At 38.3% G+C, this 24,679-nt stretch overlaps 1 protein-coding gene across 1 annotated transcript in view; it reads right to left on the bottom strand.

The window, feature by feature from the left end:
• galnt1 (UDP-N-acetyl-alpha-D-galactosamine:polypeptide N-acetylgalactosaminyltransferase 1) overlaps positions 1 to 24,679 on the bottom strand; it is a 510,424-nt gene that overhangs the window by 261,832 nt on the left and 223,913 nt on the right. Inside the window, exon 3 of the mRNA XM_028817413.2 lies at positions 16,547 to 16,735. Coding sequence (XP_028673246.1) covers positions 16,547 to 16,685 — 139 coding nt within the window. The 5' untranslated portion in view covers positions 16,686 to 16,735. The remainder of the gene's footprint in view (positions 1 to 16,546; positions 16,736 to 24,679) is intronic.

Below are 24,679 nucleotides of genomic sequence, written 5' to 3'. Positions count from 1 at the left end.
GGGAGAAGCAGGGGAGTCGCCAGTTATCAGAAGAAGAATGCACTGGGATTTGTGATTTTAACACTAGAATTACCAGAGCCTACGAAAAACTCGTAGATCCGTCCCACCTTAAATCGCATCTTAAATCCGTTTGCACCTCTCCGCCAGAGTCTTTTGTCATCTAAATGTGCTGATAAACACAAGCTACTAGCAGCCAGCTATTCCATCCCCCCACCGACTTAGAATGAACTTCTCCTAGCTCATGCCTTGCCTTGATTTGATTATCTGGGATTGAAGTGGAGTTTTAGAGTGGAAATAATAAATCGTTATTTGGAATACAAGCACTTCATGTGTGTTCCGTTTCTATAGTAGTCTGTGCAAACACATTTTTAAAACAGAAACATTTTTCATATTCTAATAGTAAATGACAAAATGTAGGCATAAACTATATAACGTATGAAGCCTGAAGTCCATATATCAAAGAAACACTTTCACAAAAGGTACAAATAAGAGAACACGTGTGCTTTTTATTCAAAAATATAACTGCACAAAAAAAAAAGCCGCGTTAGCATGCCACATTGACACTCTTACTACAACCGCCGCGGTGGCGTAATGGTATCAGTTCCTGACTGGGAATCAGAGGGTGGCGAGTTCGATCCCGCACGGCTCCACTTCGAGAAGTGAACTACTCTTATTCTTACAATTTTAGAACAACAACAAAAATTTGATTTCAGTCTGTAACAGCCGGTGTAACTTATGATACTGGTAAAGGTTAGCTTTTTTTTTTTTTAATTCACTTTTCATTCTCGCAGTCGCATTCAGAATCAATCCATACAACCCCATCTGACACAGCTGTTTTCACATAAAGACGCTCTGCAGTGTACCACGATGCATACTACCGCAAAAGGGTTCTGACACACAAATGCTGGCGAAGCTACCTTCTTCGTATCTCACCGTCACTTGATTTTCTTTTTATTCAGTGTTATTGAGTGTTCCTGCCAGTCCCCACATGTTGCTGTATGCTGTTTCTTTTGTACTCCAGGACATGCAGAGGAGAGAATGATTTCACATTATTTATGCTGTTTTCACATAAAGACGTGCTATAGCTCTGCAGTATACTCGTGACTGCATTCTCGTACCAATGCACTTTTTCCATCGCCTTTTCCTGTAAGAAGCAATGTACACACTTCTCTCTATGCTTTGGTTTCTATTATACACCTGAAAGAGACAATATATGTGAAAACTTCATCGCACTAATGCAATATTATTTGAAAACGAACAGCGTCAGATCAGGTGTGAATTTATGCTGGAAGTGGAAATTCTCTGATGTGGAATGTGGGCGTGGGTGTGAGTGGTGGACATAACTGGGAATTACTGTGAATGTGCATGGTGTTTTGAGATACTGAATAGAGCTGCAAATTACAGGGAACTCTCAGATGTGACGGGATAAAAAGCTGACACATAAACTTGAATGAATCACTTCTGTATGGTTATGGGCGTGGGTGTGAGTGGTGGACATAACTGGGAATTACTTTGATGTTGCGTGGTGTTTTGAGATAATGAATGGAGCTGCAAATTGCAAGGAATTCTCAGATGTGGAATTCTCTGATGTGGCGAGATAAAACCTGATACACAAATGCTTGATTATTATTTTGAGCAAACAGACACCGCAATGGCCACAGCTCTGTCACTATAGAGGAGGTTGTCCCCTTCGGAGGCTTTGGCTCTGCTGCAAGAAATGGACGATTGCGACTCAGACGGTGGCGAGGAACTTATTTTCGATATCGAGGAAGACGACGAGACAGACACAGAGGAGAGCCCAGATGAGGATTCTATATCAGCCAAAGAGAACAGAAGCCCTCCCCGCAAGAAACGTCCAGTCCAACATAAGAACAGCACAGCTGCACCAGGCATAAAGGCAAAAGATGGCACCATTTGGATACAGCAAGAAGTTGGGCATCATCCTGCCAGTCGATCTGTCACACACATGTCCTTCAGCGAAGCAGCCGGACCTACGGAGCTCACCAAGGTATCGTGCTAAGTCCTGATTTTTTGATGGTCTGTATATGAAAAACATTTTTATGTTACTTATATAAAAGATGCATCGAATGTTGTTTACGTATTTACCTTTATTTATTTACTTATCTTCCTACAGCGTAAAGTAACCAGTCGACTGCAGAGCTTCTTGTGTTTGATCGACATAGGTATGTTGTTGACAATCAGAGATTGCACAGTCCACGAAGGTCACAGAGCAGACCCCAGCTGAAGCCACTCCCTCTCTGAACTGATGGCATTTATCTCCATTCTTTTGACAAGAGCAGCGATGACTACAGTTGGTGCTGTGGCTGATGCCTGGTGAGAACTATTTGTTGTACCGGCAATCACAGATACGATGCCCCGGCACAGATATCAGACTATCATGCAGCATTCGCGCTTTGACAACAAAGACACCCGTGCAGAACGTGTGAAAAACAACAGATTTGCTGTGATTTCGGACATCTGGCAACGTTTTGTTGAGAACTGTGTTCTGAGTTACAACCCAGGGCAGCATATTACAGTTGATGAGCAACTGTTTCCAACCAAGGTCCATTGTCCTTTCTTACAGTACATTGCGAGCAAGCCTGACAAATTTGGCATCAAGTTTTGGATTGCGGCAGATTTGGAGACAAAGTACATGTGCAATGCCACTCCTTATTTAGGAAAAGATCCCAGTCGTCCCACGGGAGAAAGACTTTCCGAGTCTGTGGTCATAAAGCTTATGGAGCCATTTCTGGACAAAGGCAGAACCGTAACAACAGACAACTTCTTCACGTCACTTTCGCTGGCTAATAGACTGCTGCACCGCAATACAACTCTGCTTGGCACCATGAATAAAGTGCGACGGGAACTTCCACCTGCAGCTAAAGTCAGTTCAGTACACGAACAATTCTCCACGCTGGTGTTTAGATCTCCCAGTGCCATGCTGACAGTGTATGTGCCCAAAAAGATGAAGTCTGTCTGCATTCTCAGCACAATGCACCATGATGTGGAGATTGGGCAAGATAAAAAAAAAAAAAACAAACACGGTCACAGACTACAACCACATGAAGGTATGCTAATGAAAAAAATATTAGTGTGACGAAGTATTCTGGTGCTATTCTGGTGATAAAATGATTTCTTCAAAATGTCACATATATTTGTCTTTCTTTTTTCCCCAGTGTGGCGTTGACATCATGGACCAGAAGGCGCGTGCTTATTCAGTGCGAACAGGAACACGCAGGTGGCCGGTTGCTGTGTTCTACAACATCCTTGACCTAGCAGCGATGAACGCACACGTACTGAATAAGGCATGCACGGGGTCCACTGAGAAAAGAAGAGTGTTCATGGCTCACCTTGCAGAGGAACTTCGTCGTCGCTTCTTACAGGAAAAGGCGATGGAAAAAGAAAAGATGATACAGCATCAACAAACTTCCGTTCTAAGACCTCAGCTTCCCCCAGGGAATAAAGTACAGTGTCAGGTGCTCATTCACTGTAATAGGAACCATAGCACAGAGAGGTGTGTACACTGCAACAAGTACACATGTCGTAAATGTAGGAATGGCGGACCTTGGGTGTGTGGGAACTGTTAATATTTGAATGTGATGATTTTATATAGCACGGATCGGAAATCAGCAGTTCTTAGCATTGCACCACGCAAGCTGTCGTATCAACCACCAACTGTAACTTGCTTTCTTTATTCTTCGGTTATAGTCTTGAATAAAAGTGCACTTTTATTTATGTGAAAACAGCTGTGTCAGATGGGGTTGTATGGATTGATTCTGAATGCGACTGCGAGAATGAAAAATGAATTTAAAAAAAAAAAAAAAAAAAAAAAGCTACCCTTTACCAGTATCATAAGTTACACCGGCTGTTACAGACTGAAATCAAATTTATGTTGTTATTCTAAAATTGTAAGAATAAGAGTAGCTCACTTCTCGAAGTGGAGCCGTGCGGGATCGAACTCGCCACCCTCTGATTCCCAGTCAGGAACTGATACCATTACGCCACCGCGGCGGTTGTAGTAAGAGTGTCAATGTGGCATGCTAACGTGGCTTTTTTTTTTGTGCAGTTATATTTTTTGAATAAAAGCGCACGTGTTCTCTTATTTGTACCTTTTGTGAAAGTGTTTCTTTGATATATGGACTTCAGGCTTCATACGTTATATAGTTTATGCCTACATTTTGTCATTTACTATTAGAATATGAAAAACGTTTCTGTTTTAAAAATGTGTTTGCACAGACTACTATAGAAACGGAACACACATGAAATGCGTGTATTCCAAATAACGCTATATTATTTCCACTCTAAAACTCCACTTCAATCCCAGATAATCAAATCAAGGCAAGGCATGAGCTAGGAGAAGTTCGTTCTAAGTCGGTGGGGGGATGGAATAGCTGGCTGCTAGTAGCTTGTGTTTATCAGCACATTTAGATGACAAAAGACTCTGGCGGAGAGGTGCAAACGGATTTAAGATGCGATTTAAGGTGGGACGGATCTACGAGTTTTTTCGTAGGCTCTGGTAATTCTAGTGTTAAAAAGGACAGCTTCTAGCCATTGTTTTAACCTCGTTGTTTTTAAAAGATTTTTTTCTGTTGAATTTTAACCTCCACCTATCACTCGTTTTTTCTATGGATTATTTATTTAATACTGTATTTACGCGTGTACCACGCGCACATTTTTTCCTGAAAATTAGCATTAGAAAATCAGGTGCGCGTCATACATGAGGAAATTTTTTTCTGTAATGTTTACTTCTTCTGCTTGGGCTCTCTCGCTCGCTCTCTCGCGACGGAAGAAAGAAAAACTTTTGTCATGCAACAAAAACAGAAGGGCATTTCACGGAAAACAAGCCCTAAACGATTCCTATGCAATCACAACGCGTGTCGTACACAGGGCAAAACGGTTTTTGTGATTTTCTTTGTAAAAATTAGGGTGCGTGTCTTACACGAGGGCGAGTGGTACACGAATAAAAATGGTAACTTATTTTGATACACTGCACTTTATTTAATTTGGACACTTTGTTTTTGTTTGCTGTTTTAAATAAAAGCACTTTACACTTTTGCACCATCCCCTTGCTTTGTTGTGCCTCACTGCCTAGCTCATCGGTGACATTACCGACGGTGTCGGGTTCAAGGGCTCCCAGAAGCAAGATGGGAACATGGAGCAAACCCACATTGTCAGATTCACACTTCACAATCTGCCGGCCTGATGGACTAATATCGGTTTTAGAGGCTGCCAGGACAACATAGCCTAATAACTTGAGTTGTCTGAAAAATATGATGCTTTTGCTGTTGTTGATGCAGAGGACTCCCACACAAACTATCCATGTGCATACGCATGCCATTTCGGAGGACAGATGCCTACACATTACACTTAGATACAGGTCACTTGTACTTATCAATGTGAACCATCAGGATAGGCAAATCTGATGGAAGCAAAAAAATGGAATTGAGCAATGAGGCTTGTAATGGAGAATATATTATATTAAACAGATGTTGAAGTTTTGAAGTGTCTTCCCTTACTGTAATAAATCTGGTTTGGTCTTGTGATATCACAGAAGGAAGCACTTTCTTAGTCCTTGTGGCTAGAACTTTGGAGAGTATTTTAACATCGTTATTCTGAAGAGAGATTGGTCTGTATGTTGCATATTGTAATAAGTCCTTATTTTTCTTAGGAAAGATAGTAATTAATTCTTGGTGAAAGGTTTGAGATAGAATTTGGTTGTCTTTAGCGTCTATGAACATTGCTAATAATAGTGGAACTAACTTATTTGAAAATGTTTTATAAAATTCAACTGGGCAAAGATCAGGGCCAGCTGCTTTCCCACTGTGAAGTGAGTTTATAGCATCCAGTAATTCTAAAAGTGTCAGAGGTTTATCCAGTTGCATAGCACTAAGAGTGACCAGCTGTGGTATCTGTAATGAATCAAAAAACTGATTAGATTATGTCTTATCTTCTTTAAAATGAGTAGAATATAAGGACTTCTAGTAAGTACACTCTGAATGTGTAGGTTTTATTTTTATGGTCAATAATGTTTTTCTACATCTGTTTTGTTAATTACTGTTATTGCATTATGGACTTTGTGCTTGTGGATATGTTGGGCAAAGATCTTATTGGCCATTTCTCTCTGCTCATAATAATGATGTCATGATTTAAAGGTAAGTTTTTTTGTTTCTTTAGTAGTCAAGAGGTTAAACTGTGATTGCAAAACCTGTCTTTTCCTATAAAATTCCTCACTTGGAGACCTGGCGTATTCTAGATTTATTCTGGTAATTTCACTAATTTAACTCAGATGCCTTCTTGGTTTCAGATTTATTTTTGTGAGAAAGATATGAAAAAATTTGTCCTTGTCCATTGCTGGAGATGAACATATAGGGGGGGAGTACCGTTACCAATGGTGTTATTTTACCCTTTTTTAAAAAATACCAAACAAAGCTCAGAAAGAAAAGGAAATGGATAAAACAGCAACAGCCCAGTCAAAGTATAAACTGGCCTCAAGTTCATGGTGCAGCCTCCCAGAAACAGACCTGCAATAGTCAGAGGAAGGTCAGGACCTGCCAGAACCTGATGCTACACTGTCTGCTCCAGCTGAAAGCACTACTGGGAGCGAAAAGTGAGGAGGGCAAGGAGTATTTGTTGATACTGAAGCCGAGCATGGCCTTTTCATTCCCACGTTCAACTTCAACTAATACCCCCCCACAAGTCGGCCGCATCTTGAGAAACGAGAAAAATGAGTAACAGCATCAGAATATAAACAACCTGGGGCCTCATGTATAAACGGTACTTACACACAAAAATGTTGCTTAAGCCATTTCCACGCTCACAACGCGATGTATAAAACCTAAACTTGGCATAAAGCCACGCACATTTTCACCCCAGCTAAATGCTTGGCGTATGCAAGTTCTCCACTCTGTTTTGCAAACTGGCGGCACCCAGTGTCAAAGCAGTGCTTTCGTTCCAGTGTGGTTTCCCATTCTTTTTTAGATCCACATCCCTGACGCAACTTTACCAAATACACTGAAATTAACCACATATTGTTTATTAGTTTAAGGCATCTGATTGTAATTAACCTGTAACAATATAATGGTCCACAGAATGGCCAAACTATTACAAATACCATAGCTGCTTTAGCATTGTTCCTTTCAATGCACCACTCAGAGTATTTATCCCACTATATCCAAGTATGGAATCACAGCTCTACAGCAGCTGATTGGAAAGAGAATTATCGGTATACAGCATCAAGCACATGCTGCCTCAGCAATGCACTACAGTAATCCCTCCTTGATCGCGGGGGTTGCGTTCCAGAACCCCCCGCGAAAGGTGAAAATCCACAAAGTAGAAACCATACGTTTATATGGTTATTTTTATATTGTCATGCTTGGGTCACAGATTTGCACAGAAACATAGGAGGTTGTAGAGAGACAGGAACTTTATTCAAACACTGCAAATAAACATTTGTCTCTTTTTCAAAAGTTTTTAAGTATGCGAAGCACCGCCGGACAAAGCAGCTTCAAGGATGTACAATGTAAAGGTAGTCTTTCAGCATTTTTTAGAGGAGCGTCCGTATCCTCTAGGCCAGTTTGCGAACAGCCCCTCTGCTCACACCCCCTCCGTCAGGAACACAGAATGTCAGAGAGAGACAGAGAAAAACAAACAATCAAAAATCAATATGTGCCCTTCGAGCTTTTAAGTATGCGAAGCACTGTGCGGGAAGCATGTCGCTTGAGAAAGCAGCTGCACAGATGGGAGCAACGTGAAGGTAATCTTTCAGCATTTTTAGACGAGCGTCCGTATCGTCTAGGGGTGCGAACAGCCCCCCTGCTCACACCCCCTCTGTCAGGAGCAGAGAATGTCAGAGCAAGAGAGAGAGAGAGAGAAGCAAACAAACAATCAAAAATCAATACGTGCTGTTTGATCTTTTAAGTATGCGAAGCACAGTGCGGGAAGCATATCGCTTGATAAAGCAGCCACATGTAAGCCCAGCAAGGAAGAGAATAATGTGAAGGTAATCTTTCAGCGTTTTTTGAGGAGCGGGCGTATCCTCTAGGGGTGTGAACAGCCCCCGTGCTCACAATATATTTGAGGAGTTTTACTTAATACGTAATACGCGCTCTGGTTGGGTAGCTTCTCAGCCATCTGCCAATAGAGTCCCTTGTATGAAATCAACTGGGCAAACCAACTGAGGAAGCATGTACCAGAAATTAAAAGACCCATTGTCCGCAGAAATCCGCAAACCAGCAAAAAACCTGTGATATATATTTAAATATGCTTACATATAAAATCCGCGATAGAGTGAAGCGCGATATAGTGAGGGATTACTGTATTTGAACTGCTCTCATACGACAAACGCTTCGCAGCCTTTCCTGTACAGACCTTGCGGTTCAGAAACAGTTTCATCCGAAGAACTATAAACGCACTCAATCAGTCCATCAAGTGCTCCTTGTAGAACTGTTTGTACTTATAAGTACAATCACCTCACTGTGAACTTGCACTACAGTTATAATATTACACAACCTGAGCCACTTTATAAAGCACGTATTCACATATGATGACAATATCGGGCGGAGTAGTGGCTCTGAGGCTAAGGATCTGCGCTGGTATCCCGAAGGTTGCCGGTTTGAATTCCCGTCACTGCCAAAAGAGATCCTACTCTGCTGGGCCCTTGAGCAAGACCCTTAACCTGAAATTGCTCCAGGGGCGCTGTACAATGGCTGACCCTGCGCTCTGACCCCAAGGGGTATGCGAAAACTAACAAATTCCTAATACAAGAAATTGTATAAGGCAAAATAAAGAACAAAAAAAAAAAAAAAATTCACTTTTAAGATGAAATGCAGCAAAATATGTTCATTACATTATACAGGTAAAAAGTTATCATCATTTAAATAATCTATATTGTTAATAATTAAACATGTGAGGACACAGTGTCGCAGCACTAGCAAGGAAATGGCGTCCCGTTCAGGGATTGTTCCTGCCTCACGCTGTATTCTTGAATGTAATGGATTCTGTGTCCTGTTGGAGGAAGAGAAAGCCTGTTTAAGAAGCACGTAATGATTCACACACATAAGAGCACATAGAAGAACACATACAAAACAAAGCATTTAACGTGCTACTTTAGTTACGATGGTATTTAAGAAACTAGTAAATTAAATGATTTAAAGATGAAGTTTATGATGTTCTACTTTAATGACAAAATAAATTATGTGATTATTGTGGAAATTTCAAGATTAAAGTTGACATTTTGAGCTTTTTTCTCACTGTGTCCTTATTTTCTTTTCTCTGTGCCCTAATAAGCTTTCATATGACACTCAGACGGTGGGCCACGACTTGCCTATTCACGGTGACTTTGATATCTGACAATCTCTTTTTTATTTCCAGCACTGTGCAACTTTGTGAACTTGAGCTTTCGAGTTTCTCTGACACTCTGTGTCACTAGATCAACTTCCTTTTGTTGTTTATACCAATGTTTAAACCAACAAATAGTACGTTTTTCCATGTCTCCACTTGGTATTCGCTGAAATTCTTCTATTTTCCCCTGTGCTTTTGCCATTGCCACGCTAACAGGGATTTTTATGTAGGGGAAGAATGTGGAAGTTGGCGAACACACAGATTTATGCATCTAGATTTTTTTGTGCATACGCACATTTCTGCTTTTGTCCGTATGCCATGTTTTAGTGTGATTTCTACGCACAGCGTTATACAGGAGGCCCCTGGAGATACGTTTAAGTACTAAGTTTAGTACAACCTTTACAGAAATGCTACGAAAAATTGAATGAGAAATACAAAAAAAATCATGTTAGAGTGTAAAATTAGAGTACTTGCTGCTCAGATTGGAGATGTTAAGCAAACATTTACGATCTGCACTGAAATAGTTTAACAACTGAGTCCCGCCATGGGTGAAAAAGAAACGGCTACAAAATTAGAATGCAAAATGCTTGCTGACAAACTGATTGCACTGGATGATAGATATAGAAGGAACAACATCACAATTGAAGGTTTTCCATAAAAACATGAAAGTCCAAACCCAGTGAAATTCATAGCTGAACTATTCTCTAAAATAACTGGAGAGGATTTTAAATCGGATATCAAGATCTCAGGAGCATACCGTATACGTGGATTGAATGCCTCCAAACTGAAAAGCGTAATTGTCCGTTTCAACAAACTACATACCAAACAAAACTTCATGTCCCTTCTCAGACAGAAAGACAAGATTATATTTGAAATCCATCGCATTTATATTTTCCCATATTTCTCCCGTTAAAAGCTGCTCAATGCGCAGCATATTATAGCATTAAACAGCTCATATGAAGAGCTAAAGTCAGATATAGCCTCTTGAACCCTGCCAAACTGAAAGTGGTTATTGAAGATCAGTTTTACATTTTTAGTTCTCCAGATGAAACAGATAAACAGCTTAGAAGACTGACCATGAGTCACACTGTGTTCCGGCAAGGCAAAGAAGATTCTATTTGAAACTTGTATTCTAGAACGTTTGCAATGTGACATTTTTTGCCATAACTATAGGTTATGTTTTATTTATTTTATTCTACTTTATACTTTTATGTGCTTTTTGGCCATCCATTTCTTTTTTTAAGCTGTTATTATTATATTGATTTTTTTTCATTGATTAAATGCACACAGTGGCTACTTATGTCTACATCTTGGCTAATTGGTTACCAAAATAGTAAACAGCTAGATAGATAGATAGATAGATAGATAGATAGATAGATAGATAGATAGATAGATAGATAGATAGATAGATAGATAGATAGATAGATAGATAGATAGATAGATAGATAGATAGATAGATAGATAGATAGATAGATAGATAGATAGATACTTTATTAATCCCAATGGGAAATTCATTGACTTTTTGTTAAATTTTAATTACATGACCTGCTTTTTACAGTGAATCTGGGTTTTTTTTTTTTTTTTAACAACATACCCTTGGTTTATTATATTTGAATCTTTAAGATAATATCCTTAGTTTATTCTATTAACTTCTCTAAACCACTGTTGGGGAGTTCAATTCGCTCTAGACGTGGTCTGTCACCTGGCATGTCAAAGGACAATGACTTTGCGAATTGTGGTTTGCCTCACCTGCTGAGGCACAATTGAGAAAGAGAGCAATGCAATTTCTCTCTTTTCTTCCCCCTTTAACACCAATAACCACTGCTCAGCTTGGCAACAATATGAAATCTACGTCAAAACCATCATATGTAACAATGTACTTGTGTACTACCTTAACCCTAAGACTACAAAATGTAAACAAAAGTTCAGAAGCAAACTTTTTATGACCAAATAGTGAACTTTGTTACTGTAATGTCAAGGATCTCAATCATGAATTAAAGAGAAAGAAAGTACTTAATAAGTCTAAATTCTAAGATAGTGTTTTAAAAGATGACCCACTTACTAAATAAGGACCAGTTCTGGAGGCAAAGAAAGTGGTCTGCCCAAATCTTTCACTCCAGCTATACAAAGAAAACCAGAGGTATGAGAATCTTAATACACTGAATAATTACATTTGTAGTGTCAAGATGCAATATCAGATTCTGAAGGGCCATTTGTCATGGTGACGGGCAATCTATCCAATAGTAATATGATTCTGACTAATACCTATGCACCTAATGTGAATGATAGAGCTTTCTTCCAAAATATATTTGCATCTATCCTCCAATGCAAACACTATTATAATGGCCAGAAACTTTGTGTTTTAAACCCATATCTGGACAGATCCTCAGCTGCAACAGCGATATCATTAATACTGCAAAAGTAATTACACAGTTCATAACAGATCATAACTTGCTGGACCCATGGAGTTTTTTTTAAATCCTAACCTTAAGAGTATACTCCATTTTCTCACCCGTACATCATTGTTGCGTAAGAATTAATTATTTCTTTATAGATAACTTTTTCAAATTTTTTTCAAATCATGTAAGTACAACACTATTGTAATCTCTGACCATGCCCCTCTGATTATGGAGCTTAAATTACTGTGTCTTACACACATCTCGTAGCTGGTGTCTTAACCTCCTCTCATTAACTGATGAGAACTATACAGAATTCATATCCAAGCAAATTGGTTATTTTCTTGAGACAAATGCATCCCCAGAGGTCTCAACAGGTATACTAGGGGAAACTCTGAAAAACTTATTAAATTTTGGAAAAAAAACTAGAAAATATAGTATTCAGCATATTGAATACTAGAAAAAAAAAATATTTATAAAAGTACAAACAGGAAAAAAAAAAATCAAGACCTTTTTTTTACTTTAAACAAAAAGTAAAACTGCTGTTGTATTCATACCGGAGTAAATAAACAATACTACAGTGGTGATCCATTTATTGATAACTAGACAGAGAAATATACTAGAACTGAAACAATTCTTTAAGAAACTTGAGTAATCTGATTACTAAAAAATTATCAAAGAAAATTCTTTGCATCAAAGCTTCATCTAAACCATCTAACTACACCTCACTGAGCTCTGTGTTGTTTTGCATGGATATGGATCAGTTTATAAAAAATGGTCCAAATTTTGATATTAGTTCAAAGGCAAGACAAAGTGTCATTGATGTGATGTCTTGCTATCGACAATTGCTTGCTGAACAACAGAGAAAAAGGCAAACGACGTTAGATGACGTCTTCACAAAAAAACAAAAAGAGTCAAATGAGGAAGAACCTTCCTCATCACAAACATAAATTATGTATTTACTTGAATATTTTTGATTTTCATAAATGATTTATGAATAAAAATCGATATTAGAAATAAAAAATGTCTATAATTAATGTAATCAAAAAGTATTTAATACATGTTACAAAATAAAACAAAAACAAATGATAAACATTTTTATTCTTTGTCCCGTTTCACCTATCCCCATTATTTATGTGTTAAGATGACCTTGTTTAACGCGGTTTCGTTTAGCGCTGGGATTTCTTGGAATGTATCCCCCACGTTAAGTGGGGTCTTACGGTCTTACTGTATCTGTATTAAATTTCTGTCACTAGGGTGGACAAGGTAAAATTCATTTTCACTTTTCCCATAAATGGCACCTAGCCTTAAAGAAAAAAAAAATTACTCTGGTGAGAAAATGCTGATGAGATACTGTACAAGCATAGGCAGAGTACAGACCCTAAGCATATCATAGATACTCCCTTCCTGTCTTTGTCAAACAGAAGAAACAGAATGAGTGTGTCATAATTAATAAGATGATTGCTGGTATACAACTAATGAATACAGCCTTAGCTTACCTCCTACAGGTTTTCGGAACCAAAAAACAAAAGGGTGAGTTTTAAAGCTGAAGGAGGTGACATGTAGTGTGCCCGGAGAAGGAGATCATAATGGGCTGTGGTTTGAAAGAGCATGTTGGAGTCTGTGCTGATAGAGAATACAGAAAAATGTATATGGGCATAAGGCTACCTTGGGTAAACCTGGAAAATGGCTGTTAATCGTGATGATGATGATGATTGAGTGATTTTTAATGGTTTTTGTCACTGGGTGACCGCTCAATCTTTTTACTGAAAGTCAATGTTACATGAAAAGTTAATCTATATAGTCTTTATTATTTGTGTATCTCTAAATACTGAAGGTCAGGAGGTTGATCTTTTTTTTCTGCTTTTACAACAAGAAGAGTTTGCCACATAAAAATAAGTGATCTAAATGCAAGTGTGCTTCAATACCGGCGGAGCATATGCATGATGAGGATCATAACTACAGAAGGCTGTGAAGTTGCACAGATACAGTAGTTATCATGTATTATTCAGTAATACTGTAACAGTTTTTGCTTCAAATCAAGGCACTGGAGACAAAAATAAAGAATGATATTCAAAATCCTTAAAGGGACAAATATTTTTTTAATTTAAAATGAATAATCCCAATGGCTTTTATAAAAAAAATGAAGAAGCCCTCATCCCTGAATGTTTCAAGAATCCAGCAGTTGCAGATAAAGATAAAATAGTTCAACATTCTATCAACAGTGCTGACCACACTGGCAAAATAAAATTTGTGATAAAATTAACAAGAAATTGTAGAGTATAGCTTATCTTTTACTGAATCCATGTTAACATTTTTTGTTAAATGAATGAAGTTAAAGTATACTGTAAATTCTACCCTCTCTAATTCCAAGACATCACACAATATGTCCCTTAGGAGTTTCCTGTTACCTATGGTTTGACAGTTGTCATCAACACTGCAAACACAGCACTGTGGTCTAAAGTGTGTTCTGAGCTATGAGCAAATTAGTTGTTCAAAACCATAGTTATTTGTTTTCTGAATTACCAAGGGACACTGTAGCAAGAGAAGATATGTTGACTCCTTTTAAATCAGTTATAGTGACAACATCAGGGTTGTAAAACTGTGAAATGCAGTAAACATGTGGACAAAAAAGGTTAATTAAAATGAATGAGTGCACAAGGGTAGGTGCACCACAAAGCGGTTAAGCAACCAAGAAAACACAAGTAAGCTGGAGACATCATACTATTTTTCCACAGGTAAGCTGAAGGCATCATTCTATTTTTCAACTCACTTATCAAAATGATGGTCTGTAGGATGTTCCAGCCTAAATAAGAAGCAAATAGCACAAGTTAGGAAAGCTAGTCTATCATGGTAGACATATCCAGGGTCGATGTATTGATTCCTTTCAGCCAGAAATCATGTGTTTTAGACTGTGGCAGAAAACTCTTACAAATGCTCTTTAATCACACACAGAAACACTGATGTTTGAGACAGTATGTGATTGGGCACAATATATTTGGGGGGATTAAATCTTCGAAGAATCAAAAGACAAGGATGACATTGAGTAATTCAGGGAATCAAAAGGTAAGGAAGAAGATTGAGTAATGGTCTACAAAGGTAAATTCTAAACCTCACCATATCACTGAGGTGATAAAGGGGAATAGCATGCCACATTAAATATCTATCTATGTATTACATGCTTAAGCTCACCTGATCCAGTTCAGCACAGTGACAGGCCACAGCCTACCCCAGCAATATCACGGTAAAGGCAGGAACAAACCCTGAATATCAGTTCATTTCTCACATGGGACTAATTTACAAGTACTGATTAAACTAACTTTCATATTTTGGGATGTTTGTGAAAACCTGGGGCACCCCAAGAAAAACATCCATTGACATATTGTGGAGTTAATGTGGGAACAGCAGTGGTCATGAGCTGGCTGCTCAACGAATATACGTAGTGACTGATCAGCTCTGGCATGCTGCTAAATTGCTCTGTGAAGGAAATATAGCCAGTTGCGGGGTTCAATGAAGGTACGTCGCCGAAAATACTCGCCCCCTGCATGCTGGCAAATTGCACTGAGACACGACTACAGCCAGTTGCAGCATTCAATGAATATAGATAGCCAAATATACTCTGTTCCTGCATGCTGGAAAATTGCACTGAGGAACAACTTTAGCCGGTTGCAGAGTTCAGTGAATGTACGTCGCCGCATATACTCGGCTTCAGCGTGTTTCCAAATTGCACTGGAAACCGACTCTATCCAGTTGCGGCGGTTTAAGGGTTAAGTGCGTATAACTTCAGTTATGTTTGCTAACGTGTTTGAAGCTATAGTAAACAAGTGAATAGGAGTAGCTGAGCCATCCTATTTTTTTTTTCTTCTTTTATCATATAATATTTGAGGTCATATGAATAGTAAACCATCTCTAACTAACGTTAGTTAACTTGTGTTTTGGAATATATCAGTAATTAGCTTGTTACATATTTTAGTCCAAGAGGTGATCAAGTAAGGTCACCAATTACAGTGGCCAAAAAAAATTTAAAGCTCCTGACTCACTCCACAGCATCCCTGAAACAAAGAACGAAAGAATATTGACTAATAATCTAATTTACTAACAGTGCTTTTTTTGTAAGTTTGTAATTGATACATCCGAATTATTTGGTGAATTGAATTGTTTGTATTTTTGTATCCTAATAGGCTATAATTAAATTTTACTGCTTACATAAAGAATATATTATTTCTTTCACTTTAACTACATTCATTTTCGTACATTATTATGAAACAAAGAACGTTTTAATTAATATTCCTGAATCACTCCCATTGCTCCCAAGAAATATTACAAGTTGTAATAAACTAATAAAAACAGAAAAACAATTGGTGGATAGCTAGATGCTTTGAAAAGATTTATTATCTCATCTTATAATAATTTTCTACTTTGAAGGTTAGTGTTTTAATCACTTTTTGTAGGTGACCTAATTAACTCTTGCCAATGTCCAATCATTTTTAAGTTTGTGTTAGCAGGCCTTTCTTTATTAATAAAATAAAATTTCCTTTATCACATTATTATTATAATGCATACTGTTCTTGTGAAATGTTGGATATCATACAATCCTAATTCCAATGCTGTATATGAATACTCACGATTTTGCTTTAGAGAAAGGAAAAACACTGTTAGATCAGTTAGTATTAACTGCTGAGCCAAATCTTTCAAACAAATAATGGAAAAAAGCCCTCTCTAAATGCATGAACATCAGTTTTTAGAAATAAATAAAAACAGCTTGAGTACATGTACAGATTAATAAGATTCTGGTTGGCTGAGACACTTACCCCGTTTTCCAGGCAGACCTCTATCTTTCTTCTCTTCACATTTATTGCATTCGCTAAAGTAGAGCAAGATGAACATGTCCAACATAACCCAGACAAGAGAGGTGGCTAACACCACCTTACAGTATGCAAACTTCCTCATGGCACTTTAGGATGCTTTGGAAGCAGCGATGATTGGCAAGGCTGGCACAGCTGGGAAAAACAGACAGACACAATCATTAGCAATAATAAGAATTAATGTGACAGCTGCAGTTTATTTTCTAGGATGAAAGCTTGCAAACATTTGCAGTAGTCCCTAAAAATGCAAAACAACTAACAACCCGAGAAATGAAAATAAGAATAAACATTATGTTTTTGATGATGAAAGAAATTTTCTAATGTCTCCTGAAATAGTTGCATGTCACAACTGCACAGTAGGCTATAAGAAAACACTTGTACAACAGTAGATATAATGGTTTTATCTTGACAGTCTAATAATCTTTATTTTAAAATATATAGAAGTACTAACAATAAATAACATTGCAGGTCATATTATAGGATGCTGTAAAAAATCATATCCACTATATTTACACAACAAGGAAGAGTCTGAATTATTAATAAATTTACTGATGGAGCTTATATCCTATTCTAAATACTTCAACAGTTGTGGATAATGTCTTCTAAAAGGGAGCACCTGCCTCAGTGTCTGCCATTGTTTGCAAAATACACATCATTCATCTACTGTTTGTCCTGTAACTTTTATTGACAAGGTGCTAAATGGAAGCATCATAATCCAATCAATTACAAGATGGGAAAGGGCAACTTCTCTGTGAAAAATCTTCTGCACAGTCCTCATGATAAGCAGTAGCAAGATATGTGTACTAGAAGACTGTCTATATCCACTCATCTCAACCATTTTCCTTAATTTGTCATACTGTACATACTTTTTTGCAAAAAACACTGACATTTAATTTACTATTAATGGACATTACCAACAAAACCAGTTACTAAAATAAGTGCTAAACTCATCTGCTATACACATCTACAAAGAAAAATGTAAGCAGTTTAAATTTGCCACATGAGGTATCAAACTCTGCATAAAGGTCAGGCTTAATATGCTAGAGGCAGAGTTAAAGAGACTACCTTTACCATCCTTCAGTTTTATTTTATGACCTGCTTTGATATTTTGGTACTAGGTAGGAGGTTAAATTTACAATAGTGCCAGTCCATCACATTGCCCCCTCAACACAAACACTAGACCAAGTCAAATCTGCTAACCAGCGTAACTTTCATTGCTTTACAATGTGGGAGGAAACCTACCAGGAATCGTCATCAGAAGAAAACAATTAGACTTACTGGAACAGGATCCAATGAAAACGTCATTAACAGACATTTGTACATGAACACAGCATATGCAGGCTTGAAAAGAAGAACATGCATATAATAAATAAGACTTAACGACCAACACCCTCTGAACCCAATCTCATCAATGCCAAGTTACTCTATGCATTACCCTACCTCACTAGTACTGTCATTTAAAAATTGGTATCAATTTCCTTCAAAGTGGTAATACTGACATCATCAAAATACCTTATCAGACTTGAAAAAGTAACTTATTATTACTTCTCTACTTTCATACAAGAAATTTTGTAAACCAATTACAAGACGACTATTGCAAAATAAAAGGTTAGCTGTTATATGGGAGAGCTGAAAGTCTAACAAAGACCAACAAGAACAGTACTTCAGATAATAGTGACTGTCTCTCTGTTTGCTACACTCCTTTATAAATGTAATTCTGCTGTTCTGCTGCCATGTCGAAAAACTGACATTAAGTGGTCCTGGTTATCACTAGGCATGACTCAATGAGCAGCATCAGTAACACCAGATCACACGAAAGTGCTAACAGAGAAACTGACCACTCTCTGGTTATATACCCACAATCAAGCTGAAAGCAGAAACTTTTCTAGATCTAAGAAGCATTAACAGGACATCTTACCCAAATAAGAACCAGGAGTTCATAGATCTGTTAATTCAGCCAGGACTAGAATGCTATTGATTTACTTCCATGACAAAATCTAACGTGGTACATTTACCATGTGTAAGAACATATACTGGTTTGAAGCAAACATAACAGTGGTGAAGGTAGTTATTAAAGCTAAGAGTCCTGCACTGGTAAACTACAAGCATGATCCAAGTCAGAAGAATCTGCAAGAGCTAAGAGCAACAAAAGGAAGGGCCCAATAAAACATCTGCCATTGTGCAAATGATTATTAGCTGTTTTTAGTTGAAAACTATGGAAGAATTGTGTTCAAGGGAGTTAAGCAAATCACTGGACTCCTAATCAATAAAAAAGCACCTCTCAAAATCAAGGCTGGTGAAGTCATTACCAACAACGACAAACACCTCAGTCCCTCAAGAACAACCTGAGGCTATTTAATACTTGCCTGCCTCACACAATCTAGATGTAGATGAATGAGACCTAGTAAACCTATCCTGCGGTGGGTTGGCACCCTGCCCGGGATTGCTTCCTGCCTTGTGCCCTTTGTTGGCTGGGATTGGCTCCAGCAGACCCCCCGTGACCCTGTGTTCGGATTCAGCGGGTTGGGAAATGGATGGATGGATGGATGGATGGATGGATGGATGGATGGATGGATGGATGGATGGATAGTAAACCTATCCGTGCAATGGCCAGTAGCAAGACTTCTTGTAAAGACTCCATGACTCCAAAAATTCGTAAAAATGAGAAACCAGCATTAACAGACCCAATCTACAGGCTTATCTGTCTTTACTGGGGTGAGGACAACATACCAAAGAATAACCAAGATGCCAAGATTATCACTTTGTACAAAAAAAATACACAATAGCAACTGTAATAACTGCAATGGCATTTTCCAACTCAGCATTATGTAAATGGTTTTCACCATTCTTCAAACTCTTGAAGATCATGTCTATCCTGAATCCTAGTGCAGTTTCAGAGCCACAATATCAACAGTTGTCATCATCATTTATAGCTTGCATGCTGCAAAGAATTTCAGTGAGCAAGTTCCTTTCATTAGGTGTTTGTCCTTGCTAGCAAGAGTACACTGTTCTAGCTGAGTAAGAAGTTCCTACCTTAGAATCAATGTCTCTCTCCACTAAGATATGAAAGGTGTAGTCATCTATGGTAATGAAACTTCTAAATATTTCATCTTCCACTGCAGCACAAAGTAGTATAGTTGCACTGGTGCTTTATACCTGTACACCACATCAGACAGAATGCTGTCCAGTCTTACCCAATTTAACAGTCAGAATCAAGATTCAACAGATCCTCTTTAAAGAGCCACTGTTTTCAAATGATACCACCTTAGTCTCTTATATTAAGGGCCACCTGCAGTACCTGATCAAAGGATATGCACTTCACCATGATGGATTTAGGCTGGCACTCAGCATAAAGAAGACAAATGTTATAGCCCAGGATGAGGATGTTAATATTATTATTATTTATTTGATCATCATTTTACCTTAAGTATAGGTAGATCAATTTACCTAGGCTTCTGTACCATATATCCATTTTCTAATCCTGCATTCACATTTAGGTAGGAAAACCAAAATACCCTGATAAAAACTACATGTATATGCACACACACCCCTACAAACACTAACGGAGTTACAGATCAGTTTAATAGTGGTGCAAGGCAGCGGAGCTAATAATTTTGTCACTATACCACTAAGCTTTAATACCTGACACTATCAACTTTACAAAGACAAAAATAAGTTGGACGTTTATAACTTAAGATTTACATTTCTGTGAAACATTAAAATGCAAAGTATGTCTTTGCACACATTCATTTTGACACTTTAAGAGCATAATAACACAGATCATGTTACGGATAGGACACAATTGTGAGAGAGGATAAGTCACTTCAAAGAATGAGTAAAGCTATTCAGAAATACCTGTGTATCTGTCACACGAACATCATAAGAACAGATAGTGTGAAATATTAAATCACATTTTTCCTAAAGCTGCTAAAACTTAAGCATATGCTTCAGAAATACTGAATGAGCAGAATGCAGCTATCTACAGACCCATATCTTGACTTTCCTCCTAGCTTTGGAATAAAACTGATTTGATTTCTAATTGTAACTAACCCTGATATCTTTTTAAGGGTTTAGATTTTTATAGCTTATTAGGATAGGTCTGCAAAGTTTTCCTAACACATGACTTACTATAAATCTTCAAGTCTAGTTTTGGCTCTACCTACTGCTACCAGGGTAGGCTCCAGATCACTGCAACTCTTTTGTTTGTTCCTTTTGCCACTTTCTTGTTACAGGTGCTAATTATTCAAATTTCATTAGGTATCTATTGTCTTATACCTTTTAAATGGCTACCATTATTAGACCAAGTATATTTAGTCAAGCTGGTGAGTTTTCACTTAAAGTTAAGATTAATTATTAAAGGAATACTCCACCCAAAAGTTGTATTTTTATACTTGTATTACTTGCCCCATGTGGACTGTAGTGATAGCCAAGAAAAAATGTTTTCACGGAGAACAAAGATAGCAATATCTCTAAAAAATGTTTTTGGTAGTGTTTGCTGTTGTCCAGTGTTGGTTTCCATAGGCACCCACTCTATTACAAACATGATTATCTCTGCTCCCTGTGAAAACATGATATTAAAACTTTTCTCCCAACCATCAAAACAAAACACATGGGAATATCGATATATTAAAAAATGTCCATTTTTGATGGGGTACTCCTTTAAATAGTATATATTTCACATTATTTTTTATTAGACACTTTTTTTTTTACTATAAAATGTTGAAAATCACAGGGCTGTAATTCATATTTCATACACTATTTTACATTAAAGAACAGCAAGGCAGTCTTCATTTGGCAAAGATGACTGTTTACTGCTGTATCTGCAAAATGAATAAGTAGATGGCAATATGTTTTTTTCTTCTCTTTGCACATAAAAGGCTGTTGAGATGTGCATTTTATAATCAGGCAACATTTTGTCACAAAGAAGTGTCATCCTTACAATTACACACTAACTCTCTCTGCTGTTATTGTTTTTTGCTTTCTAGTTTCAAAATAACATAGTACAATGAATCCATTGCAACAGATTAGTCATGTCATGAGCAACCAAGAATTAAGGAAAGATTTCTGGAATAGGAAAAGAAACTGTGTCTTGGTGTGAACACACATTTCCATTTTTCTATAAAATAATAACTAAGAAACAAACACTTGCTAAGGTACAGCCATAAAAAACATCACTAGTCACCAGCTACATATGCATTTCTGGTTTTGTTATTATTTATATGATTACTAGGGGGCTCCGCCCCCTGCTCGCTTCGCTCGCCAACCCCTGGTGTTGGGTAACCCGAAATACATTGATGTATGTATGAGATATATTGGAGTGTAAAGGTGTAGATGACGAACAAAGGAAGTAAAGAACCCATAGCATGGCACATTAGAAAGATTTATTGGAATATTTCTTTATACACAACATTTGTAGTAAAGATGGTGTGTTGTTCTTGAATGAGTTTTCCTTGGTATGGAGTATCTATAACTTTAACTTTAATGTCAGATGAACGCCGAACTCTTGAGAAGGCTACATAAAGTTGCCCATGTCCAAATACAGGCTCAGAGAGGTATATGCCAACTCTGTCCATGGTTTGTCCTTGGGATTTGTTGATTGTCATGGCAAATGCAGGTTTAATGGGAAATTGCCGTCGTTTAAGTGTAAAAGGTAATTCCAGGTCAGAACGTGTAAGGTCAACTCTAGGAATCAAAACAGTATTGTTAGAATGTGATCCTGTAAGTACTTTTGCTTCAATAACATTGTCTGTCATGGTGTTGATGACTAAACGTGTATCGTTGCATAAACCTTGTTTAGTATTAAGGTTTCTTAATAGCATGACTATTGTCCCGATTTTAAGGTTAAGATTGTGTTGTGGTGGGCCATTGCCAGCTGGTGGCCTGATATTTACCCCGGTAGATGCAAAAGCAAATGCAAAAGCAAATGAACTATTGTAGGATCTAATGCAGTCCATAAAGTTTTTACTTTCGGGCACATTGTTAGTTAGAAGCTTCCGTAGATATTCAGGATATTCATCTAAAGGAGGCAGTCTAACCTGACCCTTTTGACAACAACGTGTAAAGTCATTAGTTGTACTGCCAGTTGTTTCTTCAGGGAAGTTAAGTGAATGACAGTGACAGCAAATGATATTCATTAATCCTAATGAATGTTCATTAATAGTGGACTCATTACAGAATGCGTTGTCAGCTAATTGGCGGAATTGTTTAGCGGCTGTTTGTCGTTCCTTTCTTTGCCATTTATCTATTGCCTCTGCTGTTTGAGAGGCGCGTTGTAGGCGCCTGCGTTCATTAATTGTATTCAGGCGGGCTCGTTTCTGTATGTCCGTTAGTTGAGATGTTTCGTTTTGGAGCCTTGACTCCTTTGGTTGCGTTGTTTGAGAAGCGCGTTGTAGGCGCCTGCATTCATTGTTTTTATCCAGGCGGGCTCGTTTTTGTAGCCCCGTCAGTCGAGCTCTTTCTTTTTGGAGCCGTACCTGCTTTGCTTGCGGCATTTCAGACGTGCATTGTAGGCGCCTGTGTTCATTGATTTTATCCAGGCGGGCTCGTTTTTGTATCTCCATCAGTTGTGGTCTTTCGTTTTGAACCCGTGCCTGCTTTGCTTCCGCAGTTTCAGATGCGCGTTGTAGGCGTCTATGTTCATTGTATTTGTCCATGCGGGCTCGTTTTTGTAGCTCCGTTGGTCGAGCTGTTTGGTTTTGGAGCCGAGACAGTTTTGCTTCCGTGGTTTCAGACGCGCGTTGTAGGCGCCTACGTTTATTTTTTGTATCCATGCGGGCTCGTTTTTGTAGCTCCGTTAGTTGAGCTAGATCATTTTGGAGCCTTGACCGTGACTCCATTAGTTATCCGTTGTCTACCATTAGTAATATGGATAATTGCACTTACTGTTAATACGGAGTGTTTTCTGTGGTTGTACTGTTAATAATGCATCACTGTAATGTGATTCACATATGCTATATGGTTTGGACATGTGAGGATGCCATACGTTTAATACGGAGAGTTCGTTTATTCTTATTACCCGGACCATGCTGTATAGTGTGGACGTTTAGTTCAGAAGCGCGTTGTAGGCGACTGCGCCTTTTGTACTTTCTCGCACCTTCCGTACTATCTTTGTGGACCTTTGCGGACTCCGTAGTGTCTTCCGTTTGACTCTGGGGTGCAGTGCAGAATCCTCTTTTCTGTGTGGCTGTGTCGTTAGTCGTTAGCTATGGGCGCGTTGTTGCTTAATGTCTTATTTAAGTTAATTGAGCTCTTTCGTTTTTGAGCCATGACTCCTTCGTTCGCGGTGGAATCAACTTCGCTTGCGGTTTATGAGACGCGCGCTGTAGGCGCCTGCGCACTATGTCTCCTGGGTCCATCGCCGTGTACCTGCGTCCGTGCCTTCCAGTTTACCATTCTCGGTTAGTAATATGGATCATTTTAATTTAAGTAGAGGTAGATCAATTTACATTAGGCAAAAATGTAATTTAACATAGGCTTCTACACTATTTATTTATTTTCTAATCCTGCTTGCACGTTGAGTTAGGAAAACGAGTTAGGAAAAGCAAAGTACCTAAATAAAATCTACATAGGCACAGGCAAAAAATCAAGACTCCATATATGCCTGCTTTTACACACACATGAACTTTAATGACATCCTATTCTTAATACATAGGCTTTAATATGGAGCTGGCCCACCCTTTTCAGCTATAACTCTTCTGGGAAGGCTTTCCATAAGGTGTAGAAGTGTGTTTATGGGAGTTTTTGACCATTCTTCCAGGAGAGCATTTGTGAGGTGAGGCACTGAGTTGGACAAGAAGGCCTGGCTCACATTCTCTGCTCTAATTCATCCCAAAGGCGCTCTATCGAGCTGAGGTCAGGGCTCTGTACAGGCCAGTCAAGTTCCTCCACACCAAACTCGCTCATCCATTTCTTTATAGACCTTGCTTTGTGGACTGGTTCACGATCATGCTGGAACAGGAAGGGCCATCCTGAAACTGTTCCCACAAAGCTGGGAGCATGATATTGCCCCTGAAAAACAACCCCACACAATAATCCCTCCTCCACCAAACTTTACACTTGGCACAACACAGTCAGGCAAGT

Source organism: Erpetoichthys calabaricus, chromosome 13, assembly GCF_900747795.2.
Source record: "Erpetoichthys calabaricus chromosome 13, fErpCal1.3, whole genome shotgun sequence".
Lineage (NCBI taxonomy): Eukaryota > Metazoa > Chordata > Cladistia > Polypteriformes > Polypteridae > Erpetoichthys > Erpetoichthys calabaricus.
Note: the sequence above shows the minus strand (reverse complement) of the source record. Positions and strands in the feature narration are given on the sequence as shown.